The sequence below is a fragment of the Triturus cristatus genome, chromosome 5_2, assembly GCF_964204655.1.
Source record: "Triturus cristatus chromosome 5_2, aTriCri1.1, whole genome shotgun sequence".
Lineage (NCBI taxonomy): Eukaryota > Metazoa > Chordata > Amphibia > Caudata > Salamandridae > Triturus > Triturus cristatus.
In genome coordinates this window covers 1066662061-1066687576 of record NC_140588.1, presented here as the reverse complement: position 1 = coordinate 1066687576, position 25516 = coordinate 1066662061, and the positions used below count along the sequence as shown (strand labels likewise).

Genomic DNA, 25516 nt, shown 5'->3' with positions numbered 1-25516 from the left:
CTCAGCTGCAGCGACCCACAATAGCGATAGCGATAATTCTCGTAGCACAGACAAATACGGGCTCTTAGCGGCAACAGCTCCTCTGCTGTAGTGGCCCACAATAGCGATAGCGATAGCGATTATTCTCGTAGCACAGGCAAATGCGGGCTCTCAGCGGCAACAGCTCCTCACCTGCGGCGGCCCACAATAGCGATAGCGATGATTCTCGTAGCACAGGCAAATGCGGGCTCTCAGCGGCAACAGCTCCTCAGCTGCAGCGGCCCACAATAGCGATAGCGATGATTCTCGTAGCACAGGCAAATGCGGGCTCTCAGCGGCAACAGCTCCTCAGCTGCAGCGGCCCACAATAGCGATAGCGATGATTCTCGTAGAACAGGCAAATGCGGGCTCTCAGTGGCAACAGCTCCCAGTTGCAGCGGCCCACAGTAGCGATAGCGATGATTCTCATAGCACAGAAAGATGCGGGCTCTCAACGGCAACAGCTCCTCAGCTGCAGCGGCCCACAATAGTGATAGCGATGATTCTCGTAGCACAGGCAAATGCGGGCTCTCAGTGGCAACAGCTCCTTAGCTGCAGCGGCCCACAATAGCAATAGCGATGATTCTCGTAGCACAGGCAAATGCGGGCTCTCAGCGGCAACAGCTCCTCAGCTGCAGCGGCCCACAATAGCGATAGCGATGATTCTCGTAGCACAGGCAAATGCGGGCTCTCAGCGGCAACAGCTCCTCAGTTGCAGTGGCCCACAATAACGATAGCGATGATTTTCAGCCCGCGTTCCCCGCAGTAGACCCAGAGGCTCTGGAATTCTTGACAGAAGCCTCACCTGCGAGTAGAATCCCCCTCAATAGGAATTCAGAAGGCTGATGGGTGAAGTCTAATATCCCTGAGATTTCAGCAGGAGGCAAGCTCAAATCAGGCCATTGGGTAGTTGCTTCAGCAAGATAGATAGAAGTTTCAAAGTCCTTTCCCTCTAGTTACATGGTCAGAGGTTCGTCTTGACATCCCGAAGTAACACACCGTGTAGGGGTTTTAGCACAGATATTTATACCCCAAAAGTCTTTGTTCTCAAAAGTCACAAGTCACTGAACCCAGCCAGAACCAGTTCAGTGTGGTCCTGGAGCACTTTGTTTACAAGGCGGCATCCTGCCTTTCAGGAAGGGGGGGGGGGGGGGTCTGCCATCAGACGCACAGTGGGAGGTGGAGCCAGCATTCACCTTGCCAGGCACAGCTCTGCTCAGATCAAAGGGTCACCCCTCCCCATACTTCAACTGCAGATCTCTCTATTCAATCCAGTTCAGGCTCAGCCTGCCCTCCAAAACCAGACAGCCAATACACATAACAGCAGAGCACGCGGGAAGGCTTAGGCAAGGAAATACCTCCTTTCTAGAAGTGGTACTTTCAAACACGGAATACAAAAATAATCCTCACTAAAAGATGTACTCCAATATTCTGAGCTCAGGCATACTAAATTCGACTTTCCAAACATGTTCCTTGGGTCAGCTAGGGTTATAAAAGGAATACCAATTCATACAGTCACTTTACAATAGGGAGTATTCGAGCTGTGGCACTGAATGGCAGTGGCACAGCGCCCAGAGCATCTAACACCAGCAACACAGAGGAGACAAAAGCAAAAGATGGAAAAGAGACCCACGCCAATGGTGCTAGGTCTAACAGTGCTCCAGAAGAGCTCTTTGCCAATGGGCATCCCCTTTGGTGCTCCAGAAGAGCTCTTGTCAATGGGCGTCCCCTTTGGTGCTCCAGAAGAGCTCTTGTCAATGGGCGTCACCTTTGGTGCTCCAGAAGAGCTCTTGTCAATGGGCGTCCTGTCTGGTGCTATAGGGGAGCTTGTGGTGAAAGGGCATCATGTGTGCTGCTCCAGAGGAGGTCATTGTGCCAAAAGACTCAAGGGGCCCTCAGGTGCTACAGAGGAGACATCCTGATCACTTGCTGGTAATCTTCATTACCCGAGTCCTAGTTTTACTTGTCACAGTCTTTACATATGGGCGCATGTGCTCTCCTAGAGACAGATTACCATGTATCATTACTTGTGAAGAAAGTTCTTTTCCTTTTTCCACATAGTGGCTCATCTTTTCTTCCCATTCCATCATGCGGTCCTGGCTCTATCATCCATGGATTCACCCGCCCACTGAAGACCACCTGATGATGCCAGGCACCAATATCTCAGAACCATCATTCCGAGCCCTGGAGAACTGGTACGGAGGGATTGACGGCAGCTAACAGGACGGCAACGAGGAATACTAGAACTCATAGAGCCCGATTCACAAACGTAAACTTAGATCAAAAGTATAAGGTTACGACTTTCAGTATTCACTAAGCCTGGGTCGAGTTTGTGTAGTTTTACTCCGCAGAACTCTGCGAAGTGCCAGAAAAACTCTGCCACGCTCCGCGGAGTTCCGCCAGCGGTGGAGTCTGTTAAGATGCACTGCTCGCACTGATTTTTAGCGCCGGGAGTTTGTTCCATGCTTTAAAATCAGCACAAACAGCACTACGCGTCACGGCAGAGGACGCTGCTGCTTTCTTCTGGCTGAGTAGACATTCTACTCGAGCGGCACCTTCCTCAACGCGAATGGCAGATTACTCAACGCAATCAAACGCGACCGCCCGCGATGAGAAATCTTACCGAGAGGAGGTCTAGAGTGTGATTTATTCTCGCGAGTGCTCGCCAACTTACTGATGGCAAGCCACTCAAGAGAAGAAACTCTGCGTCACTTTGCGGAGTTTTTTGGAGGCTCCCAAAAAAACACCACAGGACACTGGAATGTAGTACCCAAAAAATGACAAATGAGCGAGTGTAAACCGAAGGGACGTTGAGCAGAAACTCAAGATCCCACCACAGCCACCAGGGCCCATGGACATCCAGGTGGAAAAAGAAGTGCCTGAGATGACGGCTCACGACAGCCCAACGACTTTGCCGAGGGTATGAGCACAAAGGAGGGCGCCCAGGAGGACAGTGCCCTGGAACTGAACTGGTAACATAAGGAGCAGGGCCATGGTGACACCACTGGGACTACCAGAGAGCCCACACCAAAGACAAGAAGGGCGAGAAGAGACACCTGAAAAAGCAGCATCCCAAAAAGTCAACCCTAGGACACAGGAAAGAGAAGGCAAGGAGCAAGCACCCTATGTATAGCCTTTGGAAGCCATCAGACCCTACCAGCAAGTGTTGAAGAAGACTGCTCCAGAGCAGTGGATACAAGAATATACCTAGCCCCAGAGCAGAGGAGTGAGTCCCACAGGAGCTCAGAGACACATGGGGTTAGGTACTGCCCAGGCTGAAAGGGGAAGCCTCAGCCAGGCAGCCAAGACTGGCTAATCTGACCATGGACACAGAGTCAAGAAACAAAACCATGGAACAAGAAGCAGCAAAGCGGCAGAACCACACAAGGTGCTTAGTAGGCAGCCAAAGCGCCCTGGTTCGGCAGGGCCCGAACACCAAGCAGCAGCTTTGGCGCTCTGTGGTTCCATTATTGTGCGGGTTCCACCAGTCCCCTCATCTATCCCCTGCCCCCTCTGGATTGGTTATTCCTGCCCCTTCCGCCCTCCGCAGGTGAGATGTTGTGCCTGTAGTTGTAAGGTGCAGTGGGGGGTGTTGTACCTTCTCCAGGTTCTCTTCCTTGAAGGTTCTTGACGCCTTCCCCTCTCCTGGTGAACTCATGGTCCCTTGTGGCACAGGCAAGGCCTCAGCAGAGATCTCAAGGCCAAGACTGCGCGTGAGTGAGACCGGAGACCCTGGTGCATGGCTCTGCTAAAGCCAGTGGGATCACTGGCAGTGGCCAAGAGTGAGACGGTGTGGGATCACTAGCAAAGGCCAAGTGAGTGAAAGTGTGGGATCACAGGCAATGGCAAGAGTGAGACAGTGCAGGATCACTGGCAAAAGCCAATGGTAAGATAGTGTGGCAATGGTGAACTGTGAGACAGTGTGGAATGTCAATGGCCAAGAGTGAGATGGTGTGGGATCACTGGCAGTGGGCAAGAGTGAGACTGCGTGGGATCACTGGCAATGGCTAAAAGTGACACCATGTGGGATCACTGGAAATGGCCTAGGGCAATGGCCAAGAGTGAGACCAAATACCCTGGTGCACAGCTCTGTTAAAATCAGTGGGATCACTGGTAGTGGACAAGAGTGAGACTGTGCAACATCACTGGCAATGGCCAAGACTGTGTGGGATCACTGGCAATGGCCAAGAGTGAGACGGTGTGGGATCACTGGCAATGGCCAAGACTGAGATGGTGTGGGATCACTGACAATGGCCAAGACTGTGTGGGATCACTGGCAATGGCCAAGACTGTATGGGATCACTGGCAGTGTCCAAGACTGTGTGGGATCACTGGCAATGGCCAAGAGTGAGACGGTGTGGGATCACTGGCAATGGCCAAGAGTAAGATGGTTCAGGATCACAGGCAATGGCCGTGATTGAGACTGTGTGGGATCACTGGCAAAGGCCAAGAGAGTGACAGTGCAGAATCACTGGCAAAGGCCATGAGTGAGACAGTGCAGGATCACTGGCAAAAGCCAAGAGTGAGATGGTGTGGGATCCATGGCAATGGCGAACAGTGAGACAGTGTGGAATCCCTGTCAATGGCCAAGAGTGAGACTGTGTGGGATCACTGGTAATAGCTAAAAGTGACACCATATGGGATCACTGGAAATGGCCTAGGGAATTGGCCAAGAGTGAGACCAAAGACCCTGGTGCACGGCTCTGTTAAAATCAGTGGGATCACTGGCAGTGGACAAGAGTGAGACTGTGCGAGATCACTGGCAATGGCCAAGACGGTGTGGGATCCCTGGCAATGGCCAAGAGTGGGATGGTGTGGGATCACTGGCAATGGCCAAGAGTAAGATGGTGCAGGATCATAGGCAATGGCCGTGAGTGACACTGTGTGGGGTCACTGGCAAAGGCCAAGAGAGTGACAGTGCGGAATCACTGGCAATAGCCAAGAGTGAGACAGTGCAGGATCACTGGCAAAAGCCAAGAGAAAGATAGTGTGTAATCCCTGGCAATTGGCGAACAGTGAGATGGTGTGGAATCACAGGCAATGGCCAAGAGCGAGACGTGTGGGATCACTGGCAATGGCTAAAAGTGACGCCATGTGGGATCACTGGGAATGGCGTAGGGCAATGGCCAAGAGTGAGACCAAAGACCCTGGTGCATGGCTCTGTTAAAATCAGTGAGATCACTGGCAGTGGACAAGAGTGAGACTGTGCAACATCACTGGCAATGGCCAAGACTGTGTGGGATCACTGGCAATGGCCAAGAGTGAGACGGTGTGGGATCACTGGCAATGGCCAAGACTGAGATGGTGTGGGATCACTGACAATGGCCAAGACTGTGTGGGATCACTGGCAATGGCCAAGACTGTATGGGATCACTGGCAGTGTCCAAGACTGTGTGGGATCACTGGCAATGGCCAAGAGCGAGACGGTGTGGGATCACTGGCAATGGCCAAGAGTAAGATGGTTCAGGATCACAGGCAATGGCCGTGATTGAGACTGTGTGGGATCACTGGCAAAGGCCAAGAGAGTGACAGTGCAGAATCACTGGCAAAGGCCATGAGTGAGACAGTGCAGGATCACTGGCAAAAGCCAAGAGTGAGATGGTGTGGGATCCATGGCAATGGCGAACAGTGTGACAGTGTGGAATCCCTGTCAATGGCCAAGAGTGAGACTGTGTGGGATCACTGGTAATAGCTAAAAGTGACACCATATGGGATCACTGGAAATGGCCTAGGGAATTGGCCAAGAGTGAGACCAAAGACCCTGGTGCACGGCTCTGTTAAAATCAGTGGGATCACTGGCAGTGGACAAGAGTGAGACTGTGCGAGATCACTGGCAATGGCCAAGACGGTGTGGGATCCCTGGCACTGGCCAAGAGTGGGATGGTGTGGGATCACTGGCAATGGCCAAGAGTAAGATGGTGCAGGATCATAGGCAATGGCCGTGAGTGACACTGTGTGGGGTCACTGGCAAAGGCCAAGAGAGTGACAGTGCGGAATCACTGGCAATAGCCAAGAGTGAGACAGTGCAGGATCACTGGCAAAAGCCAAGAGAAAGATAGTGTGTAATCCCTGGCAATTGGCGAACAGTGAGATGGTGTGGAATCACAGGCAATGGCCAAGAGCGAGACGTGTGGGATCACTGGCAATGGCTAAAAGTGACGCCATGTGGGATCACTGGGAATGGCGTAGGGCAATGGCCAAGAGTGAGACCAAAGACCCTGGTGCATGGCTCTGTTAAAATCAGTGAGATCACTGGCAGTGGACAAGAGTGAGACTGTGCGAGATCACTGGCAATGGCCAAGCCTGTGTGGGATCCCTGGCAATGGCCAAGAGTGAGATGGTGTGGGATCACTGGCAATGGCCAAGAGTGAGATGGTGAGGGATCACTGGCAATGGCCAAGAGTAAGATGGAGTAGGATCACAGGCAATGGCCAAGAGCGAGACGGTGTGGGATCACTGGCAATGATCAGAAGTGTGACTGTGTTGGATCACTGGCAATGGCCAAGAGTGAGATGGTGTGGGATCACTGGCAATGGCCAAGGGTAAGATGGTGTGGTATCACAGGCAATGGCCATGAGTGCGACTGTGTGGGATCACTGGCAATGGCCATGAGTGAGAAGACATGGAATCACTGGCAAGGGCGGAAAGTGAGAATGTGCAGGATCACTGGCATTAGCCATGAGTGAGACGGTGTGGAATCACAGGCAACGGCCATGAGTGAGACGTGTGTGATCACTGGCAATGGCAAAAAGTGACACAATGTAGGATTACGGGAAATGGCCTAGGGCATTGGCCATGAGTGAGATGGTGTGGCATCACTGACAATGGCCAAGAGTGAGACCAAAGACCCTGGTGCATGGTTCGGTTACAATCAGTGGGATCACTGGCAGTGGCCAAGAGTGAGACTGTGCGAGATCACTTTGCAATGGCCAATAGTGAGATGGTGTGGGAGCATTGGCAGTGGCCAAGAGTGGGAGGGTGTGGGATCATTGGCTATGGCCAAGTGTGAGACGATGTGGGATCACTGGCAATGGCCAAGAGTAGGAAGGTGTGGGATCACTGGCAATGGCCAAGAGTGAGACAGTGCGGTATCACTGGCAGTGGCCAAGAGTGAGAGAGTGCAGGATCACTGGCAATGGCCAAGAGTGCGACGGTGCTGGATCACTGGCAATGGCCAAAAGTGAGATGGTGCGCGATAGCTGGCAATGGCCAAGAATGAGATGGTGTGGGATCACTGGCAATGACCGGGAGTGAGACTGTGCGGGATCACTGGCAATGGCCAAGAGTGAGATGGGATGTGTTCATTGGCTATGGCCAATAGTGAGACGCTGTGGGATCACTGGCAATGCGCAAGAGTGAGATGGTGTGGGATCTCTGGCAATGGCCAAGAGTGGGACAGTGCGGTATCACTGGCAGTGGCCAAGAGTGAGACGGTGGAGGATCACTGGCAATGGCAAAGAGTGAGACGGTGCAGGATCACTGGCAATGGGCAAGAGTGAGATGGTGTGGGATCACTGGCAATGACCAAGAGTGAGATGGTGGGTGTGGGATCACTGATAATGGCCATGAGTGAGACTGTGTGGGATCACTGACAATGGCCAAGAGTGAGATGGTGCAGAATCACTGGCAATGCCAAGAGTGAGACGGTGTTGGTTCACTGGCAATGACCAAGAGTGAGGCAATGCGGGATCACTGGCAATGGCCAAGAGTAAGACGTGTGTGGTCACTGGATATTACAAAGAGTGGGATGCTGTGGGATCACTGGCAATGGCCAAGAGTGAGATGGTGTGGGATCACTTGCAATGATCAGAAGTGTGACTGTGTGGGATCGCTGGCAGTAGTCAAGAGTGAGACTTTGCGGGATTACTGGCAGTGGCCAAGAGTGAGATGGTGTGGGATCACTGGCAATGGCCAAGAGTAAGATGGTGTGGAATCACTGGCAGTGGCCGAAAGTGAGATGGTGCGGGATCATAGGCAACGGCCATGAGGGGGACTGTGTGGAATCACTGGCAATGGCCATGAGTGAGACAGTGCGGGATCACTGGCAATGGACAAGAGTGAGACAGTGTGGGATCACTGGCAATGACCAAGAGTGAGATGGTGTGGGATCACTGGCAATGACCAAGAGTGAGACAGTGCGGGATCACTGGCAATGGACAAGAGTGAGACAGTGTGGGATCACTGGCAATGGCCAAGAGTGAGACGCTGTGGGATCACTGGTAATGGCCAAGAGTGAGATGGTGCGGGATCACAGGCAATGGCCAAGAGTGAGACAGTGTAGGATCACTGGCAATGGCCAAGAGTGGGACAGTGTGGCATAACTGACAATGGCCAAAAGTGAGATGGTCGGGATAGCTGGCAATGGCCAAGAATGAGATGGTGTGGGATCACTGTCAATGACCAGGAGTGAGACTATGCGGGATCACTGGCAATGAACAAGAGTGAGACAGTGCGGGATCACTGGCAATGGCCAAGAGTGAGACGCTGTGGGATCACTGGTAATGGCTAAGAGTGAGATGGTGCGGGATCACAGGCAGTGGCCAAGAGAGAGACGGTGTGGAATCACTGACAATGGCCATGAGTGAGACAGTATGGAATCACTGGGAATAACCAAGAGTGAGACTGAGCGAAATCACTGGCAATGGCCAAGAGTGAGACTGTGCGAGATCACTGGCAATGGCCAAGAGTGAGACACTGTGAGATCACTGGCAATGGCCAAGAGTGGGACTGCGAGATCACTGGCAATGGCCAAGAGTGAGACAGTGTGGGATCACTGGTAATGGCGAACAGTGAGACGGTGTGGAATCACTGGCAATGGCCAAGAGTGAGACTGTGCGAGATCACTGGCAATGGCCAAGAGTGAGACTGTGCGGGATCACTGGCAATGGCGAACAGTGAGACGATGTGGAATCACTGACAATGGCCATGAGTGAGACAGTATGGAATCACTGACAATGACCAAGAGTGAGACTGAGCGAGATCACTGGCAATGGCCGAGAGTGAGACTATGCAAGATCACTGGCAAAGGCCAAGAGTGAGACACTGTGGGATCACTGGCAATGGCCAAGAGTGAGATTGCGAGATCACTGGCAATGGCCAAGAATGAGACAATGTGGGATCACTGGCAATAGCGAACAGTGAGATGGTGGGGAATCACTGGCAATGGCCAAGAGTGAGACCGTGTGGAATCACTGGCAATGGCCAAGAGTGAGACTGTGCGAGATCACTGGCAATGGCCAAGACTGAGATGGTGTGGGATCACTGGCAATGACCAAGAGTGAGACAGTGCGGGATCACTGGCAATGGCCAAGAGTGAGACAGTGTGGGATCACTGGCAATGGCCAAGAGTGAGACGCTGTGGGATCACTGGTAATGGCCAAGAGTGAGATGGTGCGGGATCACAGGCAATGGCCAAGAGTGAGACAGTGTAGGATCACTGGCAATGGCCAAGAGTGAGACTGTGCGAGATCACTGGCAATGGCCAAGACTGAGATGGTGTGGGATCACTGGCAATGACCAAGAGTGAGACAGTGCGGGATCACTGGCAATGGCCAAGAGTGAGACAGTGTGGGATCACTGGCAATGGCCAAGAGTGAGACGCTGTGGGATCACTGGTAATGGCCAAGAGTGAGATGGTGCGGGATCACAGGCAATGGCCAAGAGTGAGACAGTGTAGGATCACTGGCAATGGCCAAGAGTGGGACAGTGTGGCATAACTGACAATGGCCAAAAGTGAGATGGTCGGGATAGCTGGCAATGGCCAAGAATGAGATGGTGTGGGATCACTGTCAATGACCAGGAGTGAGACTATGCGGGATCACTGGCAATGAACAAGAGTGAGACAGTGCGGGATCACTGGCAATGGCCAAGAGTGAGATGCTGTGGGATCACTGGTAATGGCTAAGAGTGAGATGGTGCGGGATCACAGGCAGTGGCCAAGAGAGAGACGGTGTGGAATCACTGACAATGGCCATGAGTGAGACAGTATGGAATCACTGGGAATGACCAAGAGTGAGACTGAGCGAGATCACTGGCAATGGCCAAGAGTGAGACTGTGCGAGATCACTGGCAATGGCCAAGAGTGGGACTGCGAGATCACTGGCAATGGCCAAGAGTGAGACAGTGTGGGATCACTGGTAATGGCGAACAGTGAGACGGTGTGGAATCACAGGCAATGGCCAAGAGTGAGACTGTGCGAGATCACTGGCAATGGCCAAGAGTGAGACTGTGCGGGATCACTGGCAATGGCGAACAGTGAGACGATGTGGAATCACTGACAATGGCCATGAGTGAGACAGTATGAAATCACTGACAATGACCAAGAGTGAGACTGAGCGAGATCACTGGCAATGGCCGAGAGTGAGACTGTGCAAGATCACTGGCAAAGGCCAAGAGTGAGACACTGTGGGATCACTGGCAATGGCCAAGAGTGAGACTGCGAGATCACTGGCAATGGCCAAGAGTGAGACATTGTGGGATCACTGGCAATAGCGAACAGTGAGACGGTGTGGAATCACTGGCAATGGCCAAGAGTGAGACCGTGTGGAATCACTGGCAATGGCCAAGAGTGAGACTGTGCGAGATAACTGGCAATGGCCAAGAGTGAGACTGTGCGGGATCACTGGCAATGGCGAACAGTGAGACGATGTGGAATCACTGGCAATGGCCATGAGTGAGACAGTATGGAATCAAAGACTATGACCAAGAGTGAGACTGAGCGAGATCACTGGCAATGGCCAAGAGTGAGACTGCGAGATCACTGGCAATGGCCAAGAGTGAGACAGTGTGGGATCACTGGCAATGGTGAACAGTGAGACGGTGTGGAAACACTGGCAATGGCCAAGAGTGAGACTGTGCGAGATCACTGGCAATGGCCAAGAGTGAGACTGTGCGGGATCACTGGCAATGGCCAAGAGTGAGACTGTGCGGGATCACTGGCAATGGCGAACAGTGAGACGATGTGGAATCACTGACAATGGCCATGAGTGAGACAGTATGGAATCACTGACAATGACCAAGAGTGAGACTGAGCGAGATCACTGGCAATGGCCGAGAGTGAGACTGTGCAAGATCACTGGCAAAGGCCAAGAGTGATACACTGTGGGATCACTGGCAATGGCCAAGAGTGAGACTGCGAGATCACTGGCAATGGCCAAGAGTGAGACAATGTGGGATCACTGGCAATAGCGAACAGTGAGACGGTGTGGAATCACTGGCAATGGCCAAGAGTGAGACCGTGTGGAATCACTGGCAATGGCCAAGAGTGAGACTGTGCGAGATCACTGGCAATGGCCAAGAGTGAGACTGTGCAGGATCACTGGCAATGGCCAAGAGTGAGACTGTGTGGGATCACTGGCAATGGCCAAGAGTGAGACTGTGTGGGATCACTGGCAGTGGCCAAGAGTGAGACTGTGTGGTATCACTGGCAGTGGCCAAGAGTGAGACTGTGTGGGATCACTGGCAGTGGCCAAGAGTGAGACTGTGTGGGATCACTGGCAGTGGCCAAGAGTGAGACTGTGTGGGATCACTGGCAGTGGCCAAGAGTGAGACTGTGTGGGATCACTGCCAGTGGCCAAGAGTGAGACTGTGTGGGATCTCTGGCAGTGGCCAAGAGTGAGACGATGTGGGATCACTAGCAATGGCCAAGACCGAGACTGCAGGATCAGTGGGGATGGCCAAGAGTGAGATTATGCTCCAAGGAGTGAGGATCACTCCCGGATAGTGAGCGAGTGCTGGAAAGTTTTGGATTCACACATAAGAAGGATTCTGTGCACCAAGGTGGTGAAAACATAAATCAGTAAGACCAACCCAAGCACTGGGATTGATTCAAGGTTTGAGACCCACTGAACGAGTGACTCCAAGGTAAACTCACTAATCCAATGATTGTGAGGTGCTGCAAGATGTAAAGCTCACACCCGGTGAGTGGCAGTGTCATGCAAGAAGTGAAAGTAACACCCAGGGAGCGAGACTGTGCTTCAGGCCATGAGACGAACACCCAGCGAGACTGTGTATCTGGTCACAAGACTGACACCCAGTGAGACTGTACATCAGGTCATGAGACTGACACCCAGTGAGACTGTGCATCAGCTAACAAGACTGACACCTTTTGAGACTGTGCATCAGGTCATGAGACTGACACCCAGTGAGACTGTATCAGGTCATGAGACTGACACCCAGTGAGACTGTATCAGGTCATGAGACTGACACCCAGTGAGACTGACACCCAGTGAGACTGTGCATCAGGTCATGAGACTGACACCCAGTGAGACTGTGCATCAGGTCATGAGACTGACACCCAGTGAGACTGTGCATCAGGTCATGAGACTGACACCCAGTGAGACTGTATATCAGGTCATGATACTGACACCCAGTGAGACTCTGCAACAGGTCATGAGACTAACACCCAGTGCGACTGGCACCCAGTGAGACTGTGTATCAGGTCATGAGACTGACACCCAGTGAGACTGTGCATCAGGGCATGAGACTGACACCCAGCGACACTGTGCATCAGGTCATGAGACTGACACCCAGTGAGACTGCCACCCACTGAGACTGTGTATCAGGTCATGAGACTGACACCCAGTGAGACTGTGCATCAGGTCATGAGACTGACACCCAGTGAGACTGCCACCCAGTGAGACTGTTAATCAGGTCATGAGACTGACACCCAGTGAGACTGGGCATCAGGTCATGAAACTGACACCCAGTGAGACTGACACCCAGTGAGACTGTGTATCAAGTCATGAGACTGACACCCAGTGAGACTGTGCATCAGGTCATGAGACTGACACCCAGTGACACTGTGCATCAGGTCATGAGACTGACACCAAGTGAGACTGCCACCCTGTGAGACTGTGTATCAGGTCATGAGACTGGCACCCTGTGAGACTCTGCATCAGGTCATGAGACTGACACCCAGTGAGACTGCCACCCAGTGAGACTGTGCAGCAGGTCATGGGACTGACACCCAGTGAAACTGCGACCCAGTGAGACTGTGTATCAGGTCATGAGACTGACACCCAGTGAGACTGGGCATCAGGTCATGAGACTGACACCCAGTGAGACTGTGCATCAGGCCATGAGACTGACACCCAGTGAGACTGACACCCAGTGAGACTGTGCTGCAAGAAATGAGACTGCCACCTAGTGAGACTGCCACCCACTGAGACTGTGTATCAGGTCATGAGACTGACACCCAGTGAGACTGTGAATCAGGTCATGAGACTGACACCCAGTGAGACTGCCACCCAGTGAGACTGTTAATCAGGTCATGAGACTGACACCCAGTGAGACTGGGCATCAGGTCATGAAACTGACACCCAGTGAGACTGACACCCAGTGAGACTGTGTATCAAGTCATGAGACTGACACTCAGTGAGACTGTGCATCAGGTCATGAGACTGACACCCAGTGACACTGTGCATCAGGTCATGAGACTGACACCAAGTGAGACTGCCACCCTGTGAGACTGTGTATCAGGTCATGAGACTGGCACCCAGTGAGACTCTGCATCAGGTCATGAGACTGACACCCAGTGAGACTGCCACCCAGTGAGACTGTGCAGCAGGTCATGGGACTGACACCCAGTGAAACTGCGACCCAGTGAGACTGTGTATCAGGTCATGAGACTGACACCCAGTGAGACTGGGCATCAGGTCATGAGACTGACACCCAGTGAGACTGACACCCAGTGAGACTGTGTATCAGGTCATGAGACTGACGCCCAGTGAGACTGTGCATCAGGTCATGAGACTGACACCCAGTGACACCGTGCATCAGGTCATGAGACTGACACCCAGTGAGACTGCCACCCAGTGAGACTGTGTATCAGGTCATGAGACTGACACCCAGTGAGACTCTTCATCAGGTCATGAGACTGACACCCAGTGAGACTGCCACCCAGTGAGACTGCCACCCAGTGAGACTGTGTATCGGGTCATGAGACTGACACCCAGTGAGACTGTGTATCAGGTCATGAGACTGACACCCAGTGAGACTCTGCATCAGGTCATGAGACTGACACCCAGTGAGACTGACACCCAGTGAGATTGTGCATCAGGTCAGGAGACTGACACCCAGTGAGACTGTGCATCAGGTCATGAGACTGACACCCAGTGAGACTGTGCATCAGGCCATGAGACTGACACCCAGTGAGACTGACACCCAGTGAGACTGTGCTGCAAGAAATGAGACTGCCACCCAGTGAGACTGACACCCAGTGAGACTGTGCTGCAAGAAATGAGACTGCCACCCAGTGAGACTGACACCCAGTGAGACTGTGCTGCAAGAAATGAGACTTGCAACATGCATGTTTGTATTGTTTGACTATGTACAAGCGTATACATAAGTACAAATAGTAACACACAGACATTTGTGACTGACTATTCCTTGTGCCAGGCCTGACTCAGTCGCTCCTCTTCCACAGCTGTCCGGCGGATGTGTGCACACTCCCCGCAGCGCCGCCAGGCAGTGGCTGGCTCAGTTCGGGCTGGAGCAGTACGAGGAGGCCTTCCGCCGGAAAGGCTGGCACAACCTGGAGGTGCTCAGGTAATTAGTCCTTTGTCGCTGTTGATGGCTCCATCTTCACCCTTTTCATCCTCTGGTTATAATTTGTTTCTCTAACCCCTTGTTTTTTACCCTTCAGAGAGACTGTGCAATGGTGCGGGAAATAGAAACACTTGTAGTTTTTTTTCTTAGCATTGTACATTTTTCATTTGTATGTTTGTAGTGGCACATATAGCCCAAACTTACCTTAGAGAAACAGGGGGCAGCACAGTGGCCGAGTCCTGGGATACGATTCAAGATTGCCCAGGGAGATTGACATGACGTGCAGGGAAGGTTCCTATCCTACTGGCTGCTACTGCCCCTTAAAGCAATGCGCCTTCAGCTTGTTTCTGACTACAGCTGTCCGTGCAGTTCTGACGTCATAAAACCCTGAAGTATGTTTGGGTCAATCCTTGCTGACGTCTTTTGTTGTTCTGAAAGCATTCACCAATCAACATTGTCTCACCACACATCCCCCAGGGCGCTCCACCAATGAGATCTGATGTTGATCTTGGTGGAGAAGTGATTGATGGTCTTGCATTAGTTGACTGTGGGTCAGGAGGGTCTGGCAGTGGATTGATGCCATGTGTGCCAGCCTAGATGGGTGACTTGCTTCTATTAGCGACGTGATTGATGGTGGTTTGGTTGAAGGTGTGCTTGGTTTTGCTAATGAGGGCCCTACATTTGAAGTTTGGCGCTTCGAGCATGGGGTGATTGTCACAGGCATTGCCCCATCTCCTCTTCTTCTGTTGGCGGATGATGGCACATTTGTTTCCTGAGAGTTCCTGTTTGTACCATGGGACTAAAGGGTTTAAGTTGGGGGGAATGTGTTTTTAATGGTTTGTTGCATTCCACATCATTTTTAACGACGGTTTTGTTGAGGTGAATGTTGTCATCTAAGAGCCGGTGGGACTCTGATGATTGTTGGAATAGTGGTGGAGATGGTTCTCCAGGAGGACTTTTGAAGGAGCAATGTGCTTTTCTCTTTTCTGTTGACCTTGAGGCCTGGAACTGTTGTGAAAGGTAGAAAAGAGGATGGAGATGGTCTATCCTGTCGGAAGTGTCAGGGTCTTGCAGTGAATGGAGGATCAGAGGTTCATGATGAGGCTGAAGGTGCTGTCTTTGCAGTGGGCGGTGTTGGTGATGCGCTGTTTGATGTACAGTCTATTTTCAGGAGTGTGTAGAGATATGCTTTCATCGTCTTTGATCTGTGTTGCCTTTGAATGATTGTTTTACTTAAAATGGCCATTGCTTTGTAACTTGGGAAGGCAGTCCTTGTGTTCCTGTGCTGGGCTTCTTTTATATGATGTCCTAACCTCCTGACACAGGTGGACTTCAGTGGCATCCCAAGGGAGGAAGTAGCGGTATACGCTGGAATGCAAATTCGGAACATTTTAAGAAGTGTAATACTGTCAACAAATATTCTGTATCTGCAGCCACTGTCAGAATACCTTTATGTAGATCCCTCCACTCTCTCAAACCGAAAACCAATTACCAACCCCCCAGTCCTGGCCAAAATGGCTCTAACAACACCTGCATGCCCACGAATACCTTTCCACCTGGCACTCTTTTCCATTTGGCACTCGGGGTTTAGACCATGTCATGGGAAGGGGAGTGCCCTTTAGGGTTTTTGAGGACGATACCTAGAAGTGGGCAGATGAAGGGGCTGGCTTCATGATGCTGGACTTGACAGTGGCCTTCATTACTATGAACCACCAAATTCTGCTCAGTAGGGAGGTCCCTCTGCCTGGCCCGAGGACAATTGGGGGGTTTAGTTCATTTTATTTTAACCAATGTACTAAGAGGTCTAGGTTTTGCAAACACCTGTCGTTCCAGATTAGGGCACCCCTTGGGGCTCCCGCGGCTGATCTATTTCATCTGTTTGTCGGCTTAGACTTCGAAGTAGAATCTTATTCGTATGTCACCAGAGTGTATATTAAGATTTCCAATAGGTCTGGTACCATTCATATTTTATAGCAGTACCTAATTAAGATCAAGACCAGTCTGTACAAGAGCCAGCTCCAGTTCAATAACATTAAATGAGAATTCACCTTCATTGGGGGAGGAGATGGGAATATGCCTGAAAGGCCTAACATTGTTTCATACATCAATAGTATTGGGTCCAATCCTAGCTTTGTTCACCTACATTAAAAATCTAGATTTCACGTTTGACTGCAGGATGTCACTGCATCCTCAGAATGACAAGGCTATAGGCAAACACTTACACCATTTGTAAAACCCAAAATCTATTCTAGACCCTACTGTCTGCTTACCAAAAAGCCAAGGTTGTAGGGGTGAAGATAAGCTCCACAATAGATGACTGTAGTGGTTTATATTCTAGACTCTCTTTGTCTCTTGTGTCATGGCTGCAGAGGCTTCAGGATGACTGCAGAGGCTTCAGGATGCAGTGGTCCTTGCCGTGGTGGGGCTAAAACTGAAGGATGAATTCTTATAAACAAGAGGGTCTTTGCACAGCCTGCCACTCATGGAGGGGATCAGTTTTAAGCTGGCCTGGTGAATGTTCCAGTGTTTCTATCTTATAGATCCAGAGTCTTTACACCGATTCACTTCCTTTAGGCTTAAATCTAAGGGTGGACAGGCCTTTTATGTGGCAGGACCCATCCTGTGGTGTTCACTTCCACAACAGCGTAGAGCGTAGAGCTATCCTTTCAGTGTTAACGCAGCTTTGAGATGATCTTTTCTAGATCCCGTCTCAGACAGGCACCATTGGTGTAGTGTGGGCCTTACAAGAGCCATCCATCCATACCCATCCATCCATCTGTCTGTCTGTCCATCCACCCATCCACCCACACACCCACCCACCTACCCACCCACCCACCCACCGATCTATCCATCCATCAACCTTTACATCCATGCTGTCCTCTGTCAAATCTACCATTTCTCCATTCTTCCCTCCTGCATTTTAGACGGGCAATCACAGTAGATTTATTAGGGCGTAAATAAAATAAGGTTGCACATTACCATATACAACTAACTGAATCTTATCTTATATAGCAGGTGTTATACTCACCGAAGAAAATGATGCTCATTTTAGCAATGTCAGAAGGATGATGGGCTGTAATAGCCCTAGCAGAATTCAAAACTATGAACTGCATGTACTTAGCCCTCTGAGCTATCTGACCAACCATGCGGTGTAGAGACATCATGAGTGATGGAAAAAATGTCTGCTAGTGCAGCTCATATGTATTTATTTATCCAGGGGATTTAGTATAGCATCAGATATTTAGCTAACTGGTACTTCACAGCACTATCGTTCTGTATACATAGACAGTCCTGCCAAGTACCTCGCATCAGGCGTTAGACAAACGCATTTCTGGGTGGTGCTCCGCACCACGGCACTGAAATGCATTGTCAGGGCTGCCAGCTGAGAGCAGATTGCCGGCTGAGAGCTAATGCCGCGCTGGCAAGCTCACAGTCAGTGCTACAATGTATTTTTTTTTTTTTTAAGGAGTTTGTAGAGCGCGCAGCTACCCCCAACGGGGGTGTCCCGGCCTTGAGGCAGTCGGCTGATTACAAGCGCAAGGGGGACTAGATGTTGGTGAAGAACCAGGTTTTCAAGGTATGCCAAAAAGTGAGTTCTGTCTCCGATAAGCGGATGGAGAGTGGCAGGGCATTCCAGAGTTCAGTGGTTCTAAATGTCAATAAAGATGCTGACCGGGTGGAGGGTTGGAGAGACAGAGAGAGAATGATTAAGGAGAAGAGAAAACAGTGGTATGATAAGAGAAGGGCTGTCAAAAACACTGTTGTTACCGTGGGTGATTGGTTGAAGATAAAGTCACCTCGCTTGGGCAAATCTGGTTCGAAGTTCAGTGTATCTTTTAAAGTGATAAAGGTTTTTAATAATGCCATTTGTACAAGTGCCCATAGGATATGGAACTTAAATAGGGTGGCAAAATGTCAACCCTCTGTTGTGTCAGAAAGTAAAGAAGTGGTTTCCGCAAAGGATGTTTGTCAGACCTCGCAGGCTTGGTCAACGGCCTGCGAGATATCGAGACTATGTTTCATCTTCTTTCCTCCTTTGTTTGCTTCTGTAAGTTTTCTCTATTTCATTTTGATGTTATTGAGGGGGAGGTGATGTAGTGTTCCTTCTTAGAATGTATACCTGTTGCCATGTTACTTTGTCTAGAATGTAGAATGTTGCTTTAGGAAGAATGTAAGCAACTTGTCATTTGACAGTTGCGGGTCTTTAATGCTGGATGGGGTTGTTTATCCTCTAGCGTCTTGCACAAATAAAGTTATACTTTGCTTCACACTACGCTGCTACCTCTCATCTTTTACACTAGTCCTAGCCTTACAAAAGCGGGGAATGACAAGGAGACACAGACGGTTGGATCTCATGGCCCGGTTGTGATGGTAGTGCTGGAGTCTGGCTCTCGTACGCTGGGCCTAGTCCCCGGGAGGCTCTGAAAGCCAGGGTAAGGGCCTTGAATTCAATGCGCCTGGTCACAGGTATCCAGTGCAGGTTTCTCACGTGGCGGATGATCGAGTGACGGAAAGGTATCTTGCAGATCAATCTGGCAGCATCATTTTGGATTATCTGCAGTTGCCGAGTCAGATAGGCTGGGAGACTCAGGTAGAGACTGTTGGTATAGTCCAGGTGAGATGTGATTAGTGCATGGACTACTGTTTTACGGCACTCCAAAGGAAGGAAGTGGAGGAATTTTCACATAGTACGTAGGTTCCCAAAGTATGAAGAGGAGACTTGCCTGATTTGGGTTTTACAGGAGAGTTCGTTGTCGAATATGAAACCCAAATTTCTCACCGAGTCAACAGGCTTAGGAAGAGGATTCATTTCTTATGGCCACCATAGCGCAGGGGGGGGGGGATAGGGGATTTTTGATTAAAAAGAGTACCTCAGTTTTGTCCGGGTTGAGCTTGAGACAATTCAGTGTCATCCAGGCCGAGATGTTACAATGTATTATTCAATGTGTTTCCACGGCGCCGCGCTGCCTGCGCAGCTCTGAGTCACATGACGTAGCACTGAAACAGCCTGACGTCACGGCCGGCCCGGTAGCATGTCCAGTAGCTACTAGTACTACAGAGACTGTCAGTCAGGTTGTTTGATACATTATGTCTGTGGCGCAGCAGGGGAACGTCACGTCCTGCCTCCTGCTAGACTAGTAGCGCTGCGGGGAGTGTGAATGCCAGTGGCGCAGTAGTTTTGTGGGTGGGGCCGCTGGCCGCAATCATTATGGCACTGTCTGCTGCAGTGCTGAGTGACTAGTACTCTAACCGGCCGGGCTGCCTGTGCTGTGGGGCTTACTGCTGTTATGGCTGCCTGCGGCCAATTCAGTATTGCCGAGCCCGTCCAGAAGAGTGCAGTGGAGGACGTTGTCGGAGTCATGATCTGTAATTGACCGTCACACTCACTGGCCGACCGGCTTAGGTGCAGCGGCCGCTAGGAGTAGACTCGGACAGGCTGCCTGTACTAACCAGGGGCAACCGAAAATGATTGCCGCGGGGGGTGGCTTGAGGCAGCCTGAGCCTGCTGCCTGCCTGCTGCCGAGTCATTCGCAGACACCAGTCACACAGTGCTGTGGCTGCCTGGCTGAAGATCTGATCACCAAGAACAGAGTTTAGTAAGTAAAGTAGTTACCACTTGCCACTCCCACCCGAGTGTCTGTCAGTGTACTAGGTTAGTGCCGTTCCATTTCTGGTGGTTTGCAGTAGTTTTAAGATCTTCTTAGAGTCTCTCATTGCTGAAATGGGTGTTACACTGTCAGAAAACTTTGTTTAAGGTTATTACTAAACTCTCAGCCGCCAGTACATTGCTGGCTTCTCCCTCTCTCTCCCAACTTCAATGCGATGAGCTAGCGCCCTCCTTCTACAATAAAGTTAAGTCTATCCATGACCAACTTGCTGTGGATGCCCTCCAACAAGGGAATCAAATGTTTCCCTTGACAGGGTTCCCTGAATTTTCCTCCCAGACTTCTGAATAGATTAGTTCTTGGCCTTCTTTTGGTTTTGCCTTTCTTGAAGCTGTTACTGAGATCTATCAAGTCTGGTTCACCTCTTGATCCTCTCCCCATGCCCAAACTCATCCTCCTAGATGACTCAATTCTTTCTGTGATTCTTAACCTTCTCAATACTTCTCTTAGCACAGGTTTGGTTCCACAGGAGTGGAAACATGCACTTGTTCTCCCTCTTTTAAAAAAGGAAGGTCTTGACCCCCCTCTGTTGGTCTAATTTTCGCCCTGTCTCTCTTTTCCCTGTGTTTTATAAAATTTTGGAGCGACACATTAATACTCTACTCTCTTCCTATGTCACTACTCACTATTTTTTGCATTTTTCTCAGTCTGGCTTTAGATTTGTACTGAAAGATGGTGACCCGCTGTGTTAGCAGGTCACGCGCGGGTTGCACAGCGTGTACACATAGGTATTACCAAGTTAATACTCATCCACCATAGTGATCCAAATTTTGTCATGTTTATTTCCAAAGTTTTGACATATTTTCAGCCGTTTTGTTGAGACATCACGTCAAAAGATATGAAATTCGTAGCTTTTTAGATTTTAAGTTCAGTGCATTGCCCCTCCAGGCCTATACATGAATATTAATCGAATTTCCAAACGTCCACCAGATTCGGTACATTTCCTTTACTCAATGCATTTCGGTTTAAAAAACCTTCATCAGGAGTATCTATAAATTGTAAAAATGTATGCATTATCATCACAGAACAAGGGGGGATGGTTGAGGTGTTTAAACCAGATACAGGGAAGGATTGGAGTGGAACGAGTGTTTGGTTAATTAGATACAGAAGGTTTTAGTTCATGTGGGATTGTTTTTGAGGGGGGTTTAAAAACAAGGGGGTGTGGGTTTAAAGCACAGGTTTTTTGAAGGTTTTTTTTGTTATTGATGGAGGGGAGAATCTGAGGAGGTTATACGTAATACATGGCACTTTCTATTTTGAAGTTGGGAGTCGGGCTGGGGGGTGAAGGATTTGTGATGAATCGGAATGTTGAATTATTTATTTTGATACAGAGATATTTTGTTTCTTTTGGGATTAAAATGTTCTGTGATGATAATACATACATTTTTACAATTTATAGATACTCCTGATGAAGGTTTTTTAAACCGAAATGCATTGAGTAAAGGAAATGTACCGAATCTGGTGGACGTTTGGAAATTCGATTAATATTCATGTATAGGCCTGGATGAGCAATGCACTGAACTTAAAATCTAAAAAGCTACGAATTTCATATCTTTTGACGTGATGTCTCAACAAAACGGCTGAAAATATGTCAAAATTTTGGAAATAAACATGACAAAATTTGGATCACTATGGTGGATGAGTATTAACTTGGTAATACCTATGTGGACACGCTGTGCAACCCGCGCGTGACCTGCTAACACAGCGGGTCACCATCTTTCAGTACATTTGCCCCGGTGCGAAAGGAATGGTGCACCGTTTACGGGTGCTGCACACATATTTGAAAAAAACAGGACGGTTCGATAATAATGTGTAAAGAAGAAAAAAACAAAGGTGTGCTTCGGGACATTTTCAGTCATGGCTTTAGATTTGGCCATAGTACTGAGTCTGCTCTTCTTGGGGTTACTGAACACCTCAGGCTACAACTTGACTCCGGAGGTACCTCTGCCCTCATCCTGCTGGATTTGAGCACGACTTTCGATACGGTGTCTCATTCCATTCTGTAAGACCATCTCGAGGCCTCTGGCATTATGGGTCTGGCTCTGAGGTGGCTGAACTCCTTTTTAGAGGACCGTACCGTTCAGGTCTTTTCTAACGGAGTGAGGTCAAACACTCTAGCCTTAACCTCCGAAGTTCCTCAAGGCTCCATTTTGAGCCTGTTACTTTTCAATATATATGTCCGCCCTTTGACCCATATTGCTGAGAAGGCGGGTTTGACTATATTTTCCTATGCCGACGAAACTCAGATTGTTTTCTCTCTTTCTGCTGCCCAGCACCAAGATCCTTCTTTGTTGCAGCTTGGTTTGAGGAATGTTTCTTCGTGGCTGTCTAGTAACGCTCTTAAACTTAATAGCACCAAAACCAATGTGCTCATGCTGCAGCGTGGAATGCAAATCCCTCTATCCGTCACAGACCAATGATATCACAAACACAAACTCATTCAATACATTCGCTGGTGGGGCCAATAACAGCAACATACACTCTCCATCAATCTGTGTTTCCAGGAGGCGATTATCTTCCAAACGCTGTTATGAAAGGAAATAGTCTTTATACCCTAATGAGAAAACACATCTACAGTACCTTTCGTAGCTCATTTAGGCCTTAAATGTAACCTTGGGTATTCCTCTCATAATTTTGGCGGTGGATCTGCTAGTCGCTGGTTTAAATGAATTTCTAATTCTTAATCATTTCAGTATAATACATTTTCTATAAATAAACAACCCAACTCTTTTAGTGATGAATCCAAATATCTTTATCTAATAAATGCAAGTTAGGCCATTCTTTTATTCAAATCACCAATCGTCATATTTACCTATTCTGGCTAATCGTCGTCTTCTAAGTCAGAATTTGGTCATCAGTTCAGTCTGTCAAAGATTCAGGGAAACAGCTGTCCTGCAGTGTCACCGTCCTCTCCGTCAGCATAACGTCAGGAAATAGTAAACGAGCCATGTCACCTCTCTATTCTACCATAATTTATAGTAAAATCGATGTTATAAGTATCAAAATTTTGACTTTCGAGTTCGCTGATTGGACAATCAGGGATCATCCTTCTGGTTTCACACGAAAATGTCTATTGCGATATGACCTTTGTCAGTTCCGGTTCACATAACAGTCTTTGTTTTAAAAGTATGGCAGAGTGCCCAGACTGTCCTTGGATGGTACATGTTCTTCTGGGGTCAGGTCCAGGCCACAGTTGCTAGCAGTGACGCATGCGCACTTCACCCAGAGCCTCATGAAATGGAGTCGGTTCGTCAGGTATGGAAGTCAGCCATTTTGTGGCCACTCCGAATGGTAGACTTAAGCAAAGAAACACAAAAACATAATTAATACATAGAAATGGCTATTTAAATGTTATTCTCTCACTAATACCCATATGTGAGTGTATTTATCTAGCAAAAAGCAACACTTAATGCGGGTTATACTCACTAAATAAAGCACAAAATACAATTACATCACTCAAAGCAACATATATCATGCAAAATCATTAATATGCGTACATAATTTAGTTCACGTATTAATTAGGCCGTGCAAATGCAAATCCCACGTGTAATTCATATATTAGTAAGGTTGGTAAGTATTTTCCACATCACTCCAATCCATTAGTTCGATTATAATTAATTAATTAATCTAATTAGTATAAACATGCAAAATGGGGGGTATACAAACATTTTTAGAATTACCCGCTTCCAGCAATCCCCCCTTTGGTGATTTTATCACCACAACAACACAACATTTTCACGGAAGGAATCGAAATGCGTTCTTGCTCTTATTCATAATTCAGTTTCACCCAATTCTCCTCTTTTTGCTGTTTTATACATACTCTCCTTCCATTCTTCTAATGTTATCTCTTCCAAATCTCTATCTTGATCCTTGTCCTTTTTTTAAAATTTTTCTCTTTTTATTCTTTTCTTATTTTTCTTATTTTTACAACACATACAACCTAATCTAATCACTAATAATATGAAAATCACACATGTTAATGGAAACAATATTTTACCAATAAAGGTACTACCTATCTTTACTAAAAAGTTTTTAAGAGCAGCTATTTTCTTTCCAATCTTTTCCCAAACACCTTCAACCTCCAGTGGTACAATTTCATCATGCAATTCAGTAATATTTTTAATATAAACCTTCAAATCTTTACTTTCATCTGGAATGTAAGTACAACAATGTTGAACCTTCAGCATTCCACAGACTCCACCCTCTTTTGCCAATAATATATCAAGAGCAAGTCGATTTTGCATTACCATAGCACGCATGGCAACCATTTCAGTGTTTACCAATAAGAATTCTCCAGCGGTGCTTGTTGACAAGCGATCCACTACTGTTGATAATCTTCTAATTTTGTTTGCATTCAGAGATATTCCCACTGCTGGTATCAATGCTCCAAAAATATCACCGACAATTTCTGCCCAAGATTCTCTTTTACTACGTACTAAATTATTACCTAAACTATGTACACCATCTTCTCCTCTGTCCATGTGAAAGATTTTCAGAAAAACCAGGCCTACGTAACATGTGCCATACCAAAGGTCTGGCAAATGTTAATATGCCCTGTTCCCACAGATAAAATATAGTCCAGGGAAAACTGGATCTCTTCCACCTTTAAATCCCATCCACCCATGATTCGGTATGTATCCTGGCACTCATTATTACCTACAAAATAATTATCATATGCAGTTTGATTCCTTCTAATGCACAATTTCCCTTTCTGAGGCCAATCTAAAGCCAAAGTTGGATTGGTTTCTCCCCTCAAATGTTTTTCCATTTCTACATCCCAAACAGTTTTCTCTACTTTTCCTTCTGACGTCTTTCTTTGCATTTTCAGTCTCCTTTCTTCGACCATGTCTAAGAATATCTTTTCCTCTTTCTTTAAACTGCAAGTCAAATTGTTTTTAAATATATACTCTAATGTTAGTTCTTTAGTTTCTAAGAAAAATTCACCTAATACCTTAGCAGGTCTTACTTTGTTTAGTTTGTTATTAGCAGGCACTTGCGCAAAAATGTTATCTACATCTGAAAAATAATATTCTAATTTACCTATCTGATAAAATAAACTAGCTATTACACTACATGTTATTCCATATGTTGCTGGAAGGTGATGATAAGTCACTGCTTCCGACACAGATGCAGGTAACTGCATGCATACGTAGCAGTCCCTTACGTCCATGGTCTTTACATATTCATACAATAATTTAGAAAACACATTATTAGAAAAATCATTTATAGACCTATCTTTATGTAAATAATTATTATCTATTCTAGTCGGAACTACTTTTTGAGTC

The 25516-nt window shown here is 48.4% G+C and overlaps 1 protein-coding gene across 2 annotated transcripts in view; it reads left to right on the top strand.

Annotated features, from left to right (window-relative positions):
• Positions 1–25516, top strand: part of LOC146829678 (phosphatidylinositol 3,4,5-trisphosphate 5-phosphatase 2-like) — a 737141-nt gene that overhangs the window by 650676 nt on the left and 60949 nt on the right. For both annotated transcript variants that reach the window (XM_085608354.1, XM_085608353.1), the window contains exon 27: positions 14444–14565. In XM_085608354.1, the coding sequence (XP_085464480.1) occupies positions 14444–14565 (122 nt within the window). The remainder of the gene's footprint in view (positions 1–14443; positions 14566–25516) is intronic.